Source organism: Bufo bufo, chromosome 1, assembly GCF_905171765.1.
Source record: "Bufo bufo chromosome 1, aBufBuf1.1, whole genome shotgun sequence".
Lineage (NCBI taxonomy): Eukaryota > Metazoa > Chordata > Amphibia > Anura > Bufonidae > Bufo > Bufo bufo.
The window spans coordinates 830,191,126-830,213,919 of NC_053389.1; the positions used below are offsets into that span (position 1 = coordinate 830,191,126).

Sequence of the window (22,794 nt, forward strand, 5' to 3'; positions counted from 1 at the left end):
TTGCTACGCTCTTGGCTCGGTCTCACCACTGCCTCTTCCTCTGAACTGTGAAAGTCAGTGGCACGACCTTCATTCCATGTGGGGTCTAGGACCTCATCGTCCCCTGCATCGTCTTCCACCCAGTCTTGATCCCTGACCTCCTGTTCAGTCTGCACACTGCAGAAAGACGCAGCAGTTGGCACCTGTGTTTCGTCATCATCAGAGACGTGCTGAGGTGGTATTCCCATGTCCTCATCATCAGGAAACATAAGTGGTTGTGCGTTAGTGCATTCTATCTCTTCCACCCCTGGGGAAGGGCTAGGTGGATGCCCTTTGGAAACCCTGGCAGCAGAGTCTTCAAACAGCATAAGAGACTGCTGCATAACTTGAGGCTCAGACAGTTTCCCTGATATGCATGGGGGTGATGTGACAAACTGATGGGCTTGTTTTTCATGCACCATCTGTGCGCTTTCTGCAGAAGACTGGGTGGGAGATAATGTGAACGTGCTGGATGCACTGTCGGCAACCCAATTGACTAATGCCTGTACCTGCTCAGGCCTTACCATCCTTAGAACGGCATTGGGCCCCACCAAATATCCCTGTAAATTCTGGCGGCTACTGGGACCTGAGGTAGTTGGAACTCTAGGACGTGAGGCTGTGGCAGAATGGCCACGTCCTCTCGCAGCACCAGAGGGTCCACTAACACCACCACGACCATGTCCACGTCCGCGTCCCTTACTAGATGTTTTCCTCATTGTTACCGTTCACCACAATAAGAAAAATATTATTCGGGCCAATGTATTGAATTAAAATTCTGGCCTTTTTTTACAGACACCTAACACTGTCTGGCTATCTATTTAGGTACCGTATTACACTAATACAGGCACACAAGTAATGACAGATTTAGCGGAATATAAATGTCAGGCCTGTTTTTTTTTGCGCTGTGTGACAGGTATACGTTTAATCACAGAATTTGACCTGTATCTGCACTGTAGCGTGTGTGTTAAGTTTTTCAGAATGACCCTATCAGCACCTTGAATCTAATATACCCTTTTAGGGATAGATTTAAAGTAGGCCTGATACAGCAGAAACCACTAATTTTGAGAATGGCAAATTTGGGAATTGTTTTTCAACCCAGAACAAAAACTGTACTTTTACGGTCACTAAAAATAACTTGACCAGCTAAAACAGTACAGATTTGGTTGAATAGAAATGTCAGACCTATTTTTTAGGCGCTGGGTGACAGGCTCAACTTGCCCCTAATGTAGTATATGGCCAAAAAATAACCACACTATTGATGGTTAAATGCACTTGATAAAAACTTGACCCTGATGTAGGATATAGCAAAAAATAACCAGACTGTTGATGGTTAATTGCACTTGGTGGTAGCTTGTGCTGGCGCACCACAAGCCGCAAAATGGCTGCCGATCACCCCAGAAAAAAGTGATCTAAAAACGCTCTGGGCAGCCTAAAAAAAGTGAGCAATTCAATATCAGCACTACAATGATCCACAGCTGGAGATCGATCACAGAATGAAGTCTTTTGGAGGAGTTAATCACTGCCTAATCTCGCCCTAACGTCGCAGCTGCAACCTCTCCCTACGCTTGTATCAGCAGAGTGACGTGCAGCGCTACGTGACCCAAGCTTATATAGAGGCTGGGTCACATTCTGCACTGGCCAATCACAGCCATGCCAATAGTAGGCAAGGCTGTGATGGCCTCTTGGGGCAAGTAGTATGACGCTTGTTGATTCGCTGCTTTGCAGCCTTTCAAAAAGCGCCAAGAAAGCGCCGAACACCGAACCCAAACCCGGACTTTTACGAAAATGTTCGGGTTCGGGTCCGTGTCACGGACACCCCAAAATTCGGTACGAACCCGAACTATACAGTTCGGGTTCGCTCATCCCTAAACATGACCACTGATGAAGGTCCACCGTGACCGAAACGTCTGGTCAGAAATAGTCTGTCATTCCTTAATATACCACGGGCAAATGGATGATGCAGAAAAATGAAAAAATAAAAAAATACATTTGAATTGCAAAACTTTCAGACTGAGTGCCTCAATATTTTATCACCTAGGTGTGCAAAGGGGCCCAAATTCCAATGAGAATCTTTACGAGGGCATTTTTTACGCATTTAGATTTCAAACTACTTCTCACTCTTTAGGGCCCCTAAAATGCCAGGGCAGTATAAATACCCCACAAGTGACCCCATTTTGGAAAGAAGACACCCCAAGGTATTCTGTGAGGGGCATGGCGAGTTCCTAGAATATTTAGTTTTTTGGCACAAGTTAGCGGAAAATGATGTGTGTGTCTACGGATCCACGGATCCGCAAAACACATATGGACGTCTGAATGGAGCCTTACAGGGGGGTGATCAATGACAGGGGGGTGATCAGGGAGTCTATATGGGGTGATCAGGGGTTAATAAGGGGTTAATAAGTGACAGGGGGGGGTGTAGTGTAGTGGTGTTTGGTGCTACTTACAGAGCTGCCTGTGGCCTCTGGTGGTCGATCCAAGCAAAAGGGACCACCAGAGGACCAGGTAGCAGGTATATTAGACGCTGTTAACAAAACAGCGTCTAATATACCTTTTTGGGGTTAAAAAAATCGCATATTCAGCCTGCCAGCGAATGATCGCCGCTGGCAGGCTGTAGATGTACTCGTTTACCTTCCGATCCTGTGAACGCGCGCTCCTGTGTGCGCGCGTTCACAGGAAATCTCGCGTCTCGCGAGATGACGTGCCAAAGCGTGAAGGAGGAATGAATTGACCGCCTCCGGAACGCAATCCTGCGTTAGGCGGTCCGGAGGCGGTTAAACTTGAATTTAACACTTGCAGATCTGGAAAATACTGTTTTTTGAAATTTTTTTAGTGTTTTTAAAACCCCAGAAACTGATGGGTGTATTTCTACCTTAAATTGCACACTGACTAATCCAGATGTTGTAGATTGCAAAAAAAAGTCATTTTTTGGTAACAGAATATAAAAGCTGTATATATTAAACTTGAATTTAACACTTGCAGATCTGGAAAATACAGTTTTTTTTTAAAAAAATAGTATGTTTTTAAAACCCCAGAAAATGATGGGTATATTTCTACCTTAAATTGCACACTGACTAATCCAGATGCTGGAAAATACTGTTTTTTTTTAAAAAAAATAGTATGTTTTTAAAACCCCAGAAAATGATGGGTATATTTCTACCTTAAATTGCACACTGACTAATACAGATGTTGTAGTTTGCCAAAAAAAAAAAAATAATTTGCAATGTCCCAAAAGCTCAGATGCAGTACTGGTGCACTGAGCTTGCATAAAATGGCAGGGTAAAACGATTGTGTCCTGCACCCACACAACTATTTCTATGTAGATCGCTGAGTTAGATTCTCTCCTATTATCTCTCTGAAATCACAAGTCCAGCAGCATCCTCTCCCTACACTTGTAACAGCAGAGTGACGTGCAGCGCTAACTGACTCAAGCTTATATAGAGGCTGGGTCACATGCTGCTCTGGCCAATCACAGCCATGCCATTAGTAGGCATGGCTGTGATGGCCTCTTGGGGCAAATAGTATAACGCTTGTTGATTGGCTGCTGTTGAGCCTTTCAAAAAGCGGCAAGAAAGCGCCGAACACCGAACCCGAACTTTTACGGAAATGTCCGGGTTCGGGACCGGGGTCCAAAAAACCTAAAGTTCGGTACGAATCCGAACATTATAGTTCGTTTTTCGCTCAACCCTACTGGCTAGCTGTAAAATTGATATAATCCAATGACCGTGTAATCTACCTTCAGCCACATACTTACTTGTTATTATCTGTTCACTGAATGCCTAATTTTTGGGGCCTGTAGTCCACTGGCCTGCTATAAAATTGATATCCAATGACTGTGTAATCTACCTCTAGCCACATACTTACTTGTTCTTTTCTGTATGGTGAATGAATAATTGTTGGGACCTCGGAGGAATTCAACACCAGTGACGACCACATGTTATCGAATTATCAATAGGGTTTTTTTTTCAAGAGGGGGGATTTCGTTAGCCATGTTTTTAATCCAATTTTATATTTTTAGTTCTTTTAAACATATGTATTTGACCTGTATTTGTACTGGCCTGCAGTAAAATTGATATCCATTGACCGTGTAATATATCTCGAGCCACATAATCAGAATTTATTTTCTGTCAGGTGAATGCCTAATTTTTAAGGCCTGTACTCCCGTGGTCTAAAATAAAAATTTTCTAGGCTCCAACAGAGTACATTTCAGAGAATTTCCCTTTAAGATGCATAAAAATGTCCCCTGATTAAGATACATATTTTTTGTTAGAATTTTTGTCATTGATCCCCCTCTAGTATGTCACTGTCCATGTTGTGCGACTATTTGTGCACTTCTACTAAGTATCTGGGCTGTATTTACTCCATTTTTTAAATTGTATTTACTCCATAGAAAGTAAAGTCCAGTCGACAGGACGCACGGGATTTCGTGCAAGATCTTCAAGCAAGATGGTGGTCGTCGCAATATTTTTTTTACACTATTTCAGGTTAAATCAATTTGCTACCATAAAGCAGGAGGAAATTCAGCTTGGGGGCGAATCAAATGAATCCTGAAATCCAGATCCGCTGATCACTAGAGAGATAGCAAATCAATTCTAATTGAATCAAATTCCACCCTTATTTTGTAAGATTTCAAGTTGCGTCTGAATCTGAGAGGGAGAGAAACAAAACTAAAAAAGAGAGAATACGGGTCCTATCAGACTAGTGTTATACAAACATTTTCAGGCCAGTTAGAGTACTTTTGATTTGGGTAGAGTCAATTTGCACTCAAATCAAATCGGTTGAACAATTAAAATTATTAGTGATTTGCTTGTCTCTACACTGCGTGCAGAATTATTAGGCAAATGAGTATTTTGACCACATCATCCTCTTTATGCATGTTGTCTTACTCCAAGCTGTATAGGCTCGAAAGCCTACTACCAATTAAGCATATTAGGTGATGTGCATCTCTGTAATGAGAAGGGGTGTGGTCTAATGACATCAACACCCTATATCAGGTGTGCATAATTATTAGGCAACTTCCTTTCCTTTGGCAAAATGGGTCAAAAGAAGGACTTGACAGGCTCAGAAAAGTCAAAAATAGTGAGATATCTTGCAGAGGGATGCAGCACTCTTAAAATTGCAAAGCTTCTGAAGCGTAATCATCGAACAATCAAGCGTTTCATTCAAAATAGTCAACAGGGTCGCAAGAAGCGTGTGGAAAAACCAAGGCGCAAAATAACTGCCCATGAACTGAGAAAAGTCAAGCGTGCAGCTGCCAAGATGCCACTTGCCACCAGTTTGGCCATATTTCAGAGCTGAAAGCACTGGAGTGTCCAAAAGCACAAGGTGTGCAATACTCAGAGACATGGCCAAGGTAAGAAAGGCTGAAAGACGACCACCACTGAACAAGACACACAAGCTGAAACGTCAAGACTGGGCCAAGAAATATCTCAAGACTGATTTTTCTAAGGTTTTATGGACTGATGAAATGAGAGTGAGTCTTGATGGGCCAGATGGATGGGCCCGTGGCTGGATTGGTAAAGGGCAGAGAGCTCCAGTCCGACTCAGACGCCAGCAAGGTGGAGGTGGAGTACTGGTTTGGGCTGGTATCATCAAAGATGAGCTTGTGGGGCCTTTTCGGGTTGAGGGTCAAGCTCAACTCCCAGTCCTACTGCCAGTTTCTGGAAGACACCTTCTTCAAGCAGTGGTACAGGAAGAAGTCTGCATCCTTCAAGAAAAACATGATTTTCATGCAGGACAATGCTCCATCACACGCGTCCAAGTACTCCACAGCGTGGCTGGCAAGAAAGGGTATAAAAGAAGAAAATCTAATGACATGGCCTCCTTGTTCACCTGATCTGAACCCCATTGAGAACCTGTGGTCCATCATCAAATGTGAGATTTACAAGGAGGGAAAACAGTACACCTCTCTGAACAGTGTCTGGGAGGCTGTGGTTGCTGCTGCACGCAATGTTGATGGTGAACAGATCAAAACACTGACAGAATCCATGGATGGCAGGCTTTTGAGTGTCCTTGCAAAGAAAGGTGGCTATATTGGTCACTGATTTGTTTTTGTTTTGTTTTTGAATGTCAGAAATGTATATTTGTGAATGTTGAGATGTTATATTGGTTTCACTGGTAAAAATAAATAATTGAAATGGGTATATATTTGTTTTTTGTTAAGTTGCCTAATAATTATGCACAGTAATAGTCACCTGCACACACAGATATCCCCCTAAAATAGCTAAAACTAAAAACAAACTAAAAACTACTTCCAAAAATATTCAGCTTTGATATTAATGAGTTTTTTGGGTTCATTGAGAACATGGTTGTTGTTCAATAATAAAATTAATCCTCAAAAATACAACTTGCCTAATAATTCTGCACTCCCTGTATATGTGTATTAATGTTTATTACGGGATATGTGTTTATGTAATGTTTGCTGTATGGCTTTCTTAATGTCTTTATTCCTCAGACTGTATATAATGGGGTTAATAAATGGAGTAAATATAGTATACAGCAGAGAGATGATTTTACTACTGACCCAAGTTTTTTCACTCTTAGGGAAAACATAAACACTAAATATAGTCCAGTAAAAAATGGAGACCACAATGAGGTGGGAGCTACAGGTGGAGAAGGCTTTCTGTCTACCAATACTGGATGGGATCCTTAAGACTGATATCACAATGTAAATATAAGACACTACAATGATTGAGGTTGGGACCATTACAGTTGGAACTCCCAAAACAAAAATCTCCAAGTGAACAGAGAAGGTGTCAGAACAGGACAGGTCTAGTAAGGGGACAAGGTCACAGAATAAATGGTCGATGATATTTGACCCACAAAAGTTTAGTTTTGATGATGTTATTGTAAGAATGAATGAAATAACATTACCTATCAACCAAATAATAATGATTGATGTAACACAAAATCTATTTGTCATGACAGAGGAGTAACGGAGGGGATTACAGATGGCCACATATCTGTCATAAGACATCACGGCGAGAAGAAAACACTCTAATCCTTCAGTGCAATCAAAAAAATAAAACTGAGTCATACAACCAATAAAACTGACCGTTCCTCCATTATTCAGTAGGATGTGGAGCAGGTTGGGGACAATATCTGTGGATAATAAGACGTCACTGATGGACAGTTGTGAGATGAAGAAATACATTGGGGTGTGGAGGTTCTTTGTGGCGGACACCAGGATGATGATCAGGAGATTCCCACATATTGTGGCAACAAAAACAACAAGGAACAGAAGAAATAGAAGATTTCTCAAAAGTTGGCTGCCTTGAAATCCTAAGAGGAGAAACTCTGTGACCACAGTCAGATTTGTCTGCAAGTACAATAAGAAATTAAAGGAAACATCTAATAACATTAAGCCAGGCTGTGATTTGTTTTTTAATTTTTAAGATAAGGCCTCTTTCACACTTGCGTTGTAGGGATCCGGCATGCACTTCCGTTACCGGAGGTGCCTGCCGGATCCGTAACAACGCAAGTGTACTGAAAGCATTTGAAGACCGAACCGTCTTCCAAATGCTTTCAGTGTTACTATGGCACCCAGGACACTATTAAAGTCCTGGTTGCCATAGTAGGAGCGGGGAGCGGGGGAGCGGTATACTTACCGTCCGTGCGGCTCCCCGGGCGCTCCAGAATGACGTCAGAGCGCCCCATGCACATGGATGACGTGATCCATGTGATCACGTGATCCATGCGCTTGGGGCGCCCTGACGTCACTCTGGAGCGCCCGGGGAGCCGCACGGACGGTAAGTATGCTGCTCCCCCGCTCCCCGCTACACTTACCATGGCTGTCAGGACTTTAGCGTCCCGGCAGCCATGGTAACCACTCTGAAAAAGCTAAATGTCGGCTCCGGCAATACGCCGAAACGACGTTTAGCTTAAGGCCGGGTCTGGATCAATGCCTTTCAATGGGCATTGATCCCGGATCCGGCCTTGCGGCAAGTCTTTAGGATTTTTGGCCGGAGCAAAAAGCGCAGCATGCTGCGGTATTTTCTCCGGCCAAAAAACGTTCCGTACCGGAACTGAAGACATCCTGATGCATCCTGAACGGATTACTCTCCATTCAGAATGCATTAGGATAATCCTGATTAGTATTCTTCCGGCATAGAGTCCCGACGACGGAACTCTATGCCGGAAGACAATAACGCAGGTGTGAAAGAGCCCTAAGATTAGTAGACATAAGACTATGGCATCCACTAGATATGGGGCATAAACCATATGTTGGTAGCCTAAATCTCTCAGCCTTAGGCCTTTTTTTTGTGGTTCGCTGCTTGCAGCTTTTTGGTGTCCGTCTGATAAAACTGAGCGAAATGGATCCGTCCTGGCACACAATGTAAGTCAATGGGGACGGATCTGTTTTCACTGATACAATCTGGCAAAATAGAAAACGGATCCGTCCTTTATTCACTTTCAATGGTGTTCAATACGGATCCGTCTTGGCTATGTTAAAGATAATACAAACGGATCCATTCTGAACGGATGCAGACGGATGTATTATCTGAACAGATCCATCCATGACGGATCCGCACAAAACGCGACTGTGAAAGTAGCCTAAGAGTGGCTGAAGTGCATGGAAAGTTTCCTGGCCATTTTCAGAATGTCTTGCAGTTGAGTGAAAGACTTGATGAACCACTTTATAACCAGAATAAAGTAGTGTGCCATGCAGGGAGCATGGGTCAGCTCTCCTCAATGCACCACCAACACGATGTTCTTTACGTTGTCGGTGACCATGGTTCCGATTTACAGTTGGCGAGGAGAGAGACAGGATTTGATTTCACCCTAATTACACAACGAAGGATGAGCAGATTGAATTATGTATAAAACACTGTGGACACCCCAAATTCTGTAGAATCTGACAGCAGTTTCACCCCAAAACCAGAAGAAAAGATTAATGGAATTACTGATGTATAAATGAATGCAAATAGGGGGGCGGAGCTAGCGCCGAAGCAGAGCAGACATGTGAAGCGCTGCTCTCCTGCAGATTTACCCTAAAAGCTTGGATTTTCAGCTCCACTGGTCATCAAAATGGTCAAGATAGGTGGCCAAAAACCTACTGACCAAGCAAGTCAAGCCCGTTCCTCCAGTCAGCCCGGCGATATGGATCGTTTCATTAAAAAGGCAGCGGCTGCTGCTGTGAACAGAGATCCCAAGATGGCGCCCGGCACCCCTAGGAGCGGCAACAGCAGATCAGCCAGAGAGGCGGCCGAATCGGATGGAGTAAGGGATGATTCTCCCGACCCTGATAGCCTTCCCATATCCCGCTCTTACCTTAAAGAGGCTTTATTAGACGCCCTGGGTCCCATCAGCCTTGATTTAGCCTCTATCAAGGAGGATGTCACATAGGCAGAAGAGTGGAGGGCCTAGAAGAAAATCAGTCGACCATCATCAATCACCAATCGGAGGCAGCTAACAGCCTCATGACATGTCAGATGTCAAGATGATGACGGACGTTCACCTGATTTTCTACAATGTTAAGGGTCTGAGATCTCCCTCCAAGAGGTGTAGAATTTTTTCACAATTGAAAAAAGCAAATGGCTCTATTATTTTCCTCCAAGAGACCCACTTCAAGCATGGCCATTACCCCAATCTTTCATATGCCAACTATCCCACTTGGTTCCATTGCAGGGCCAGTGGTGCTGCCTCTAGGGGGGTGAGCATAGGATTTCGCAAAAACTTCCCTTTCACCCTTCTTACACAAATCCTAGACCCAGAGGGCAGATACCTTATTCTAAAGGGCACAATTGGCCAACAAACTTTCACTCTAGTAAATATCTACGCCCCCAACTCAGGTCAAGTAGATTGGCTCCTCTCCCTCCTAAGTCTATTAGAGGACCATGTAGAAGGCTCCCTTATCCTAGGGGGGGGGATCTTAACCTAACCCTTAATCCACTATTGGACTCCTCCTCGAAAAAATCTTAAATTTCCCACAGAAGTCTCAAATCTCTACAAGTTAAATTATTTAACTTAGGCCTGGTAGATGTGTGGAGGTCTTTACACCCAGATGAGTTAGACTTTTCCTATTACTCTGTAGCAAATGACACATATACTAGGATTGACTATATTTTCCTTCCCAAAGAAAAACTACAATTATGCAAACTAGCTAAGATTGGTGATATCACATTATCTGACCATGCCCCAATCTCATGTGAATTGCATCTACTACCGTTCCCCCCTAGAACCCCAAACTGGCAATTTAATGAATCACTGCTAAACAATAATACCCACAAAGCCCAGATAGCCTCTCACCTTGAGGAATACTTCTCTATTAATAATACCCCAGAATTTTCCTCCCAAACGTTATGGGATGCTCACAAGCCCTATATCAGGGGCAAGCTTATAAGTCTCTGCTCATTCCTCAAAAAAGAAGCTGAGAAAAAACTAAACCATCTCCTGACGCAGATCCATACTATTGAGAAGAAACACAAACAATCACACCTTGCTTTGCACCTGTCGGAGCTTCTTTCTCTTAGATCGGAACTTAAGAATCTCCTGAACGAACGCTCTGCTAAATACTTTCTATCTTCCCAACAGAAGTTTTACGCCCATGGTGACAAAGCTTCTAAATACATGATGAGGAGGATTAAACAGAGAAGGGAGTCCCGATTTGTCCAATGCATTAAAACCCCTGAAGGCTTGTCCCTGTTTAAATCGGAGGAAATCGCCGATCAATTTAAACTCTTCTATGAGTCATTATACAATCTCCCCTCCCAGGAGCTAAATCTCTCCAGGCCTTTTTCGTCCCAAGAATTGGAGTCAGCTATAAAATCTACCCCAAGAGGGAAATGCCCAGGCCCGGACGGCCTCCCAATTCCCTATTACTCCTCTTTTAAAAGCATTCTTATCCCCTACCTTCTCCCAATCTATAATTCCTCTTTGGAGGGAAATCCAGTATCCCCTGACATGACTAGAGCCACCATCACTATAATCCCTAAAGACGGGAAGGATCCCTCCTCCTGTTCTAACTATCGCCCCATTTCTCTACTCAATGTAGATTTAAAGCTTTTAGCCAAAATGCTCGCCCTTCCCCTGAATAACTTCCTTCCTTCACTGATCCATCCGGACCAGGTGGGTTTTGTTAAGGGCCGGGAAGGCAAGGATAATACTGCCAAAGTCCTGACTCCCTTTTCTATGCCACCCATAAATCCTCACCCCTGACTTTTATTGGCACGGACGCTGAGAAAGCTTTTGATAGGGTTGACTGGTCATATATTCGTCTCACACTACAAAAATTCCAAATCCCAGACTCTTTCATTAACTCAGTCTTCTCGATGTATACCTACTCCTCAGCGTCCGTGTCGGTTAACGGAATCCTTTCATCTAACTTCCCAATCAAAAACGGGACCAGACAGGGATGCCCCCTTTCCCCTCTTATCTTTGTCCTTATTATGGAAACACTTCTGCAGTCTTTGAGGCAGGAGAGAGACATCCGAGGCCTTCAGGTTGGGGGACTAGAATTCAAATTGGCTGCTTTTGCAGATGATCTTTTAATAATTTTAACCAACCCTTTGAAATCCATGCCCATAATTCTCTCACTTTTGAGCCAGTTTGGATCCATATCCAACTTCAAAGTTAATCCTACTAAATCCCAGGTTATACACATGGGTTTGTCTCGCGCGGCTCTCTCCTCCCTCAAAGCTTCCACCCCCTTTAACTGGGATACCCAGCAATTAACATACTTAGGCGTTAAACTTACCCCCTTTTTATCTGACCTTTATGCTTTAAACTTTAAACCCTTATTATCATCCATCATTGCCCAACTAGACTCACTCAATTTCCCCTTTTTATCTTGGTTTGGGAGGAAAAACCTTCTTATGTCCCTGATAATGCCAAGACTTACAGATTTAATGCAGACTCTCCGAATAGAATTGCCCAGTTCATTCTTTAAGCTTTTGAACAAGCACATACGGAAATTTATATCGCAAGGCAAGGCTCCTCGTATCTCCTTCTCTACTCTTTCCAAAACAAAAAAAGCTAGAGGGATAGGGTTACCTGATCCTGAAATATACATGAGATCTATTCTTCTGTCTAGGATTATAGACTGGATTAGATCTCCCCCCACCAAACCATGGATTACGCTGGAAAACTCTTTCCTAAACACTCCCTTAAGGGCCCTTTTATTATCAGGAAAACCTCTCCCTAGTCTACGCCTTAGTCCTAACACTGTGATTAGGAATACCTTAAAAACTTGGAACTGGTTTTCAGCTAAAAAAGGCTCCATGTCCCTTCCTTCCCCTTTGCTACGTATTAGGGATATAGTCTCTCTTGCTCCAAAAGAGCTCAGGGACAGCTTTCCCCCTTCTCTACGCTCTTCTGACTCTCCCATAGAGACGTTAGTAGACTCTGAAGGGACTTTGCTACCCGACCAAAATATATGTGACCTCCTTAAAACTAAGCTCTGTAACCCTATCCCACTGAGTTTCCTGAACACAGAAGTTCTTTCTTCCCTCAAAAACAATTCGACCCATGTTGAACTCTCCTGGTTTGAAAAACTTTTAAACATCAAACTTTACCCCCCCCCCCAAGCCTATCTCCACAATATACAGGAATCTAAAATCCTCAGTTTCTGATCCCAAACCAGCTATGGTAGGTTTGTGGGAGAGAGATCTACAACGCTCCTTATCAGAAGCATAGATTTCCTCCATACTGATTGCCCCACATAGAATATCTAGATGCACCCGAACACAAGAAAATAGCTACAAGATCCTATCCCGCTGGTACAAAACCCCAGACAAAACCTGCCTCTACAGCAGGGACTCTTCTGATCTCTGTTGGAGATGTCAAACATAAAAGGGTTCCTATTTTCATATCTGGTGGTCTTGTGGTGTGATCAAAATGTGGTGGGAGGAGATACTGAAAATCATTAACAAAATATGCCAAACCAATATTTCTTGTACTCCGGAATTAGCCCTTCTCTCCCTGGGGATCCAGAAAATTCCCAAATACAAGGCCTCTCTCTTTTTACTTATGCTAGGTGCCGCTAGGTTACTCCTTCCGAAATTATGGCTTACTCAAAATACTCCCAGTATTGAAAGTTGGTACGCTAAGATAGATCAGATATATAGAATAGAGGAAATCTCTCATTGGGAACTGAGAACAAGATCTGTTTTTCTCAATATCAGGAATCCATGGAAAGAATTCAGACATTTCTCATAATGTTTATAAGCAAATTGATGATACACTGAGATTATATAGATACTATCCTATGTTTATCCTTATTCCCTCCCCCCTTCCCTCCCCTTCTTTCTTTCTTCCCCCCCCCCTCCTCGATTATTAAGATGCTTAACTTATACGTCTCGTGCTGTCTTCTCAACATTTTGCTTTCAAATACTACTTGTGTAGTGTACCGATGTTAACGCCTTTACTTTATCGTGTATTCTTATGCCAACTTGATGCAAGTGGCATATGTACCTGTATTGTTACGTGTTTTTTCACATGTATGTTTTTTATGAAAATAAAAATCATTAATTAAAAAAAAAAAAAATGAATGCAAATAACCTAAAATATGTAGTAATAGATCACTTTTTAACCCCAATTAGTGCATCAAGTTGTAATAGATTCGCTCCTATTACCCAGGCTTTACACTCTCCTGTTGGTCCCTGCTCTCTCCCAGCACTGTGTATAATGCCCCCCTATCCTTTCCCTACACTATGAATAATCTTTCCCTGAACGTCTCAATAGTAATTTCCGGTGAATAAAGTCTTTCCTAATCACTGTCCCTAGTGCCTGTAACGTCTCTCCCTGCACTAAGTTCACTGTAAAGTGGCGGAGACCGGTCATGAGGAGACTTTTCATAGGGCTGTGACATCACGGGGGCTGGCTAGCTGCTGACTGGCTATCTGCATGGCTTTATGGTGATCAATCATTCCTGGACTTCTTTCTTCTTATTATTACCATGTGCAGCACCCATTTTATAAAAAATATGATTCATTACCACAAAACACGAGGAAATTCGACTTCCAGGCAAATCAAAATTTTCCTGAAATTCAGATTGAATTCCACTTTGTCAACTTTGATTCACTCATCTCTAATAGTATAGCCAGCAATGTGCTGATATATGAGATATGAGGTATAATAGATGCAGTGTGTACAGATATATAATATATCCAGCAGTGTACGGTTATGTGAGGTGCAAGGTATAATATAAGCAGAGTGTACCGATTAGAAATGGCCTTGCAGTTCGCCCGGCGGTCGTTTTGCGGCGAACTTTGCGCGTTCGCGATTCGCCGAACATGCGAACATTTGGCGATGTCCGCCGGCGCCATATTTTTTTGCATTGCGCCGGAATTTTACCCGTGACACATCTATCAGATGGGACTGGACAGCCAATTGAGAGGTTTCAGCACATGGACAGACCCCCACCCTATAAAAGAACCTGATCTGGAAGCCATTTTACATTCTGTCTTTTGCCAGTGTAGGGAGAGGTTGCTTTGTGGAGCAGGGACAGGCTGTTAGGGACACCAAATGCTAGCTAATAGGGCCACAAAAGTCCTTTTAAGGACTGGTATAGGTGTGCTATCGATAGGTGTGATATACTGAGGAGTGTAATATACTTATAATATACTTTCTAATATAAAAAGTATATTATAGGGCATTTGTATTGTGCAGCAGTTGTGTGCGGTTCTGCTGCGATACCGCAGGTATATGGAGGGACAAAAGCTATTGGAACAACTAATTTCAACGGGTGTGATATACCTGTTTCCACCAAATATTGATTGAGGTGTGTGATATACCGGCTTCCACAAAATACTGATTGAGGGCTGCGACTTTACTGCTTCCACAAAAATACTGATTGAGGGGTGCGAGATACCTGCTTCAACAAAATACTGATTGAGGGCTGTGATATACCTGCTTCCACAAATACTGCTCTTCTATGGGGACTTTGTCACAGGGTCATTTTGAAAATTACAGGCAGAGGAAGAGACAGGCCGTTCCGAAGGGGTGGTAGGGGTCGGGCAGGTGAACCAGGCCGGAGCCTAAGTGGGAAGTTGGAGAAGGCGCGTGCGATTACTTTAAAGGGCGCAACAGAGTTGGTTGAGTGGCTCACTCACCCTTCCGCTTCTGCACCCTCCGCATCATCTGTATCTGCACCCTCCTTACTCTCTGCTGTGTGCGTCCCCAAAGACACCACCACCACCACCATAGCCCCTCCACTCGAGTCAGAGGAATTATTTTGCCATCCATTCAAAGGCCTTACCGATGCGCAGCCATTCTTGGCATCGGATGAGGAAGAGGAGGTAGCAACGGCTGCCACCCAGCGGTCTGATGACAGTACCCAGATCAGCCCAAGGAGGGTGGTCCCCGCAGTTGCTGCCTACTCCGAGATCTCTAATGTCAGTTGTGGTGAAGGTGACAAAAGTTATTTTCTGTCCGGTGAATGCCTAATTTTTGGGGCCTGTACTCCAGTGGACTACAGTAAAATTTTTGACAATGACCCCCCTCTGGTTTATCACTGTCCATGTTGTGGGGCTATTTCTGCACTTCTAGAAAGTATTTGGTGGCTGCAAATATTACCTGAAGGTTTTTACAGTTCGCCTGCTATTAAATGAAAATGGGGTTCGCCGCAAACTCGCATTTCACGAACGTTTGATCGTGAACGCACGTTCGCGATCGCGAAACGTCCCGGCCGATGTTTGGCCATCACTAGTGCAGGTGTCCTAATAGGAGGAGCAGCAGACATTTTACAGGCTTTATCCTGCACTGGAAGCTCGGTTGAGGGTTAGGTTTTACTTCTCTTCACTGTCTTCATACATCTATGTGTAATTATTATATCTATATTATATCTATAAAAGATTTTATAGTACTTTATACAATGTTACTGAAGATGACAGCATCATATACACAAACCATGTTTATTAGTAATACTACTACTATTACTACTACCAGCAATAAGACACAAATGTACACTGATTCTGTACTTACAGCAGATGTTTCCTTGGAAATACTTTTCATCTTCCCATTATTAATACATCGATAAATAAAGAAATCCAGACCCTTCATAATGCAGAGATCTTGTGTGAGGAGATCAGGCACATGGTCATATATATACACACATACAGTAAAGGGAATAGAGCGTGGAAGGTTTTCACCATGACTTCATGTGTCTCCTGGGCTCCAGGAATCCTCTGATAATTAGTTGTCAAGAGATTAAACAAAGTTTCTTCAGGTAAAAAGTTGAACTTTATCAAATAATGAAATAAAAAAGTTAAAGAAAGTAAAAGCTGCTGTAACTGTCTAATAGGTAGAATCTGGTAGATGGAAATAGAGAGCAGGCCATACACATAATGACTAGTGATGAGCGGACCAATGCTTGTTCGGGTTCAACGGGTTCTGAACTTGACACTAAACACCGAGCCCCATTGAAGTCAATGGAGACCTGAACTTTGGGGTTGAAAAATGGCTGTAAAAAAGTCATAAAAAGCGCTACAGGGCTGCAAAAAGATCTCAGAATTTTCCCAAAATATTCAATTTGATCTGAATTTATTTAGACGAATCACAATAAAAATCAGTTATTCCGGCTGCAGTGAGCCTGTATAGTGGTGTAGAACACTGTGCCTTGCAGAAACACACATAGGGAGTCCGCTGTGGTAGTGAAACATAAAAGTATGACATGCAGATGACAGGCGTAGCTCTTAGAATCGCTTCATACTTCACTTTTTTAGTCAGTTACGGGGCCAAAACGGACTAAATAACTCAAGTGTGAACTCAGCCTCACAGGTCAATGTTAGCATCAGGTATAAAGAACCGTGCAGTGGCCCAAGATTAGAGTTGAGTTGACACCTGGATGTTAGGGTTCGACGGGTTCGGCCGAACTTCACAAAAAAGTTTGAGTTTGGTACCCGAACTTGACCCCGTACCCAAACCACATTGAAGTCAATGGGGACCCAAACTTTTGAGCACTAAAATGGCTCTAAAAAAGTCATGGAAAGGTCTAGAGGGCTGCAAAAGGCAAATGGCGAATGCTCTGCAAACAAATGTGGATAGGGAAATGACTTAAAATAACATAAAATACGTATAAATGAATAATTATCTAGGAGGAGAAGGTCCATATGGAGTAGGAGGTTGAGGAGGCGGTGGATGTGGCGGTGTAGGTGGAAGCAGCGGTGGAGGAGGAGGAGGTAGCCAACACTGGTTTTTGGTTTAGTTTTTTAATTTATTTTATTATTATTTTTTTTTGTTTAAATTAGGGTACACCCCAAAACATTGGGAAATATAACCTGTGATAACCCCCTCCTGCCGTGCTAAACACACGTTCAGACAATACACTGGCTGCAGGGCAGGACAGGACCTCCAAGGCGTAAAGAGCAAGTTCAGGCCATGTGCCCAATTTGGTGACCCAGAAGTTGAAGGGGGCAGACCCATCAGTCAGTACGTGTAGGCGTGTGCACACATACTGCTCAACCATGTCGCACGTCCCCGTGATGTCCACGATGCAATTTGATATCTTCTCTATCAACTTTCGATGTTCTTTAATGTGCCTAGCATGGTGATCACGGATAGCGGGGAATCAGGGTTGCAGGCCGGAGAGGGAGTCTGAGAAAGGGATAGCACATCCAAGGGAGGTGAATGGATGAAATTAAATGTGATCGAGCGGAAATGTGGGACAAATTACTAAAGCCGAAGCTTCCAAGTAAAGGAGGGGGCACGCGGCAATTACCCACTCCCGACTCGGGAGGTAGTGACTAGAGTTGAGCGAACACCTGGATGTTCGGGTTCGAGAAGTTCGGCCGAACTTCCCGGAAATGTTCGGGTTCGGGATCCGAACCCGACCAGAACTTCGTCCCGAACCCGAACCCCATTGAAGTCAATGGGGACCCGAACTTTTCGGCACTAAAAAGGCTGTAAAACAGCCCAGGAAAGAGCTAGAGGGCTGCAAAAGGCAGCAACATGTAGGTAAATCCCCTGCAAACAAATGTGGATAGGGAAATGAATTAAAATAAAAATAAAATATATATAAATAAACCAATATGAATTGGAGAGAGGTCCCATAGCAGAGAATCTGGCTTCACGTCAGCAGAGAATCTGGCTTCATGCCATAGCAGAGAATCTGGCTTCACGTCACCCACCACTGTAACAGTCCATTGTCATATATTTAGGCCCCGGCACCCAGGCAGAGGAGAGAGGTCCCGTAACAGAGAATCTGGCTTCATGTCAGCAGAGAATCAGTCTGCATGTCATAGCTGAGAATCAGGCTTTACGTCACCCAACACTGGAACAGTCCATTGTCAGATATTTAGGCCCAGGCACCCAGGCAGAGGAGAGAGGTCCCGTAACAGAGAATCTGGCTTCATGTCAGCAGAGAATCAGTCTGCATGTCATAGCAGAGAATCAGGCTTCACGTCACCCACCACTGGAACAGGCCACTGTCACATATTTAGGCCCAGGCACCCAGGCAGAGGAGAGAGGTCCCATAACAGAGATTCAGGCTTCATGTCAGCAGAGAATCAGTCTTCATGTCATAGCAGAGAATCAGGCTTCACGTCACCCACCACTGGAACAGGCCACTGTCACATATTTAGGCCCAGGCAGAGGAGAGAGGTCCCGTAACAGAGAATCTGGCCTTATGTCAGCACAGAATCTGTCTTCATGTCATAGCAGAGAATCAGGCTTCACATCACCCACCACTGGAACAGGCCACTGTCAAATATTTAGGCCCAGGCACCCAGACAGAGGAGAGAGGTCCCGTAACAGAGAATCTGGCTTCATGTCAGCACAGAATCAGTCTTCATGTCATAGCAGAGAATCAGGCTTCACGTCACCCACCACTGGAACAGGCCACTGTCACATATTTAGGCCCAGGCACCCAGGCAGAGGAGAGAGGTCCCATAACAGAGATTCAGGCTTCATGTCAGCAGAGAATCAGTCTTCATGTCATAGCAGAGAATCAGGCTTCACGTCACCCACCACTGGAACAGGCCACTGTCACATATTTAGGCCCCGGCACCCAGACAGAGGAGAGAGGTCCCGTAACAGAGAATCTGGCTTCATGTCAGCACAGAATCAGTCTTCATGTCATAGCAGAGAATCAGGCTTCATGTCACCCACCACTGGAACAGGCCACTGTCACATATTTAGGCCCAGGCACCCAGGCAGAGGAGAGAGGTCGCGTAACAGAGAATCTGGCTTCATGTCAGCACAGAATTAGTCTTCATGTCATAGCAGAGAATCAGGCTTCACGTCACCCACCACTGGAACAGGCCACTGTCACACATTTAGGCCCCGGCACCCAGACAGAGGAGAGGTTCATTCAACTTTGGGTTGCCCCACAATATAATGGTAAAATGAAAATAAAAATAGGATTAAATGAGGAAGTGCCCTGGAGTAAAATAATATATTGTTAAGGGGAGGTAGTTAATGTCTTATCTGCACAAGGGATGGACAGGTCCTGTGGGATCCATGCCTGGTTCTTTTTTTTGAACGTCAGCTTGTCCACATTGGCTGTAGACAGGCGGCTGCGTTTGTCTGTAATGACGCCCCCTGCCGTGCTGAATACACGTTCAGACAAAACGCTGGCCGCCGGGCAGGCCAGCACCTCCAAGACATAAAAGGCTAGCTCTGGCCACGTGGACAATTTGGAGACCCAGAAGTTGAATGGGGCCGAACCATCAGTCAGTACGTGGAGGGGTGTGCACAGGTACTGTTCCACCATGTTAGTGAAATGTTGCCTCCTGCTAACACGTTCCGTATCAGGTGGTGGTGAAGTTTGCTGTGGCGTGGTGACAAAACTTTTCCACATCTCTGCCATGCTAACCCTGCCCTCAGAGGAGCTGGCCGTGACACAGCTGCGTTGGCGACCTCTTGCTCCTCCTCTGCCTTCGCCTTGGGCTTCCACTGGTTCCCCTGTGACATTTGGGAATGCTCTCAGTAGCGCGTCTACCAACGTGCGTTTGTACTCGCGCATCTTCCTATCACGCTCCAGTGTAGGAAGTAAGGTGGGCACATTGTCTTTGTACCGGGGATCCAGCAGGGTGGCAACCCAGTCGTCCGCACACGTTAAAATGTGGGCAACTCTGCTGTCGTTGCGCAGGCACTGCAGCATGTAGTCGCTCATGTGTGCCAGGCTACCCAGAGGTAAGGACAAGCTGTCCTCTGTGGGAGGCGTATCGTCATCGTCCTGTGTTTCCCCCCAGCCACGCACCAGTGATGGGCCCGAACTGCTTTGGGTGCCACCCCTCTGAGTCACTTCGAAGAGACTGGCCTGAAAGTGCTAAAAATGACCCCTCTTCCTCCTCTTCCTCCTGGGCCACCTCCTCTTCCATCATCGCCCTAAGTGTTTTCTTAAGGAGACATAGAAGTGGTATTGTAACGCTGATAACGGCGTCATCGCCACTGGCCATGTTGGTGGAGTACTCGAAACAGCGCAACAGGGCACACAGGTCTCGCATGGAGGCCCAGTCATTGTTGGTGAAGTGGTGCTGTTCCGCAGTGCGACTGACCCATGCGTGCTGCAGCTTAAACTCCACTATGGCCTTCTGCTGCTCGCACAGTCTGTCCAGCATGTGCAAGGTGGAGTTCCACCTGGTGGGCACATCGCATATGAGGCGGTGAGCGGGAAGGCCGAAGTTACGCTGTAGCGCAGACAGGCGTGCAGCAGCAGGGTGTGAACGACGGAAGCGCAAACAGACGGCCCGCACTTTATGCAGCAGCTCTGACATGTCGGGGTAGTTGCGAATGAACTTCTGCACCACCAAATTCAGCACATGCGCCAGGCAAGGGATGTGCGTCAAACCGGCTAGTCCCAGAGCTGCAACGAGATTTCGCCCATTATCGCACACCACCAGGCCGGGCTTGAGGCTCACCGGCAGCAACCACTCGTCGGTCTGTTGTTCTATACCCCGCCACAACTCCTGTGCGGTGTGGGGCCTGTCCTCCAAACATATGAGTTTCAGAACGGCCTGCTGACGTTTACCCCGAGCTGTGCTGAAGTTGGTGGTGAAGGTGTGTGGCTGACTGGATGTGCAGGTGGAAGAAGAGGAGGAGGAAGCTGAGTAGGAGGAGACAGGAGACAGGAGGCAAAGAATGTTGCCCTGCGATCCTTGGCGTCGGAAGGACGTGCGCCAAACAGCTCTCCGCCTGGGGCCCAGCCTCCACTACATTTACCCAGTGTGCAGTTAGGGAGATATAGCGTCCCTGGCCGTGCTTACTGGTCCACGTATCTGTGGTTAGGTGGACCTTGCCACAGATGGCGTTGCGCAGTGCACACTTGATTTTATCGGACACTTGGTTGTGCAGGGAAGGCACGGCTCTCTTGGAGGAGTAGTCCCGGCTGGGAACAGCATACTGTGGGACAGCAAGCGACATGAGCTGTTTGAAGCTGTCTGTGTCCACCAGCCTAAATGACAGCATTTCATAGGCCAGTAGTTTAGAAATGCTGGCATTCAGGGCCAGGGATCGAGGGTGGCTAGGTGGGAATTTACGCTTTCTCTCAAATGTTTGTGAGATGGAGAGCTGAACGCTGCCGTGTGACATGGTTGAGATGCTTGGTGACGCAGGTGGTGGTGTTGGTGGTTCATCACATGTTTGCTGGGCGGCAGGTGCCAACGTTCCTCCAGAGGCGGAGGAAGAGGCCGAGGGGGCGGCAGCAGCAGAAGAGGCCGAGGCGGCAGCAGCAGAAGAGGTAGCAGGGGGAGCCTGAGTGACTTCTTTGTTTTTAAGGTGTTTACTCCACTGCAGTTCATGCTTTGCATGCAGGTGCCTGGTCATGCAGGTTGTGCTAAGGTTCAGAACGTTAATGCCTCGCTTCAGGCTCTGATGGCACAGCGTGCAAACCACTCGGGTCTTGTCGTCAGCACATTGTTTAAAGAAGTGCCATGCCAGGGAACTCCTTGAAGCTGCCTTTGGGGTGCTCGGTCCCAGATGGCGGCGGTCAGTAGCAGGCGGAGTCTCTTGGCGGCGGGTGTTCTAATTTTGCCCACTGCTCCCTCTTTGTCTTTTGCTACGCTGTTGGCTCGGTCTCACCACTGCCTCTTCCTCCGAACTGTGAAAGTCAGTGGCACGACCTTCATTGTGGGGTCTAGGACCTCATCGTCCCCTACATCGTCTTCCACCCAGTCTTGATCCCTGACCTCCTGTTCAGTCTGCACACTGCAGAAGGACGCAGCAGTTGGCACCTGTGTTTCGTCATCATCAGAGACGTGCTGAGGTGGTATTCCCATGTCCTCATCATCAGGAAACATAAGTGGTTGTGCGTTAGTGCATTCTATCTCTTCCACCCCTGGGGAAGGGCTAGGTGGATGCCCTTGGGAAACCCTGGCAGCAGAGTCTTCAAACAGCATAAAAGACAGTTTCCCTGATATGCATGGGGGTGATGTGACAGACTAATGGGCTTGGTTTTCATGCGCCATCTGTGCGCTTTCTGCAGAAGACTGGGTGGGAGATAATGTGAACGTGCTGGATGCACTGTCGGCAACCCAATTGACTAATGCCTGTACCTGCTCAGGCCTTACCATCCTTAGAACGGCATTGGGCCCCACCAAATATCCCTGTAAATTCTGGCGGCTACTGGGACCTGAGGTAGTTGGTACACTAGGACGTGTGGCTGTGGCAGAACGGCCACGTCCTCTCCCAGCACCAGAGGGTCCACTAACACCACCACGACCATGTCCACGTCTGCGTCCCTTACTAGTTGTTTTCCTCATTGTTACCGTTCACCACAATAAGAAAAATATTATTCGGGCCAATTTATTGAATTAAAATTCAGGGCTTTTTTTACAGACACCTAACACTGTCTGGCTATCTATTTAGGTACCGTATTACACTAATACAGGCACACAAGTAATG

The 22,794-nt window shown here is 45.4% G+C and overlaps 1 protein-coding gene across 1 annotated transcript; it reads right to left on the reverse strand.

Annotated features, from left to right (window-relative positions):
* Positions 1–6,397: 6,397 nt before the first annotated feature.
* Positions 6,398–8,748, reverse strand: LOC120990034 (olfactory receptor 1468-like). Its single transcript, XM_040418539.1, has 2 exons — positions 8,734–8,748; positions 6,398–7,333 (listed from the first exon to the last, which is right to left on the reverse strand). The coding sequence occupies exons 1-2, from the start codon at positions 8,746–8,748 to the stop codon at positions 6,398–6,400; spliced, it is 951 nt and encodes a 316-aa protein (XP_040274473.1).
* Positions 8,749–22,794: the final 14,046 nt, after the last annotated feature.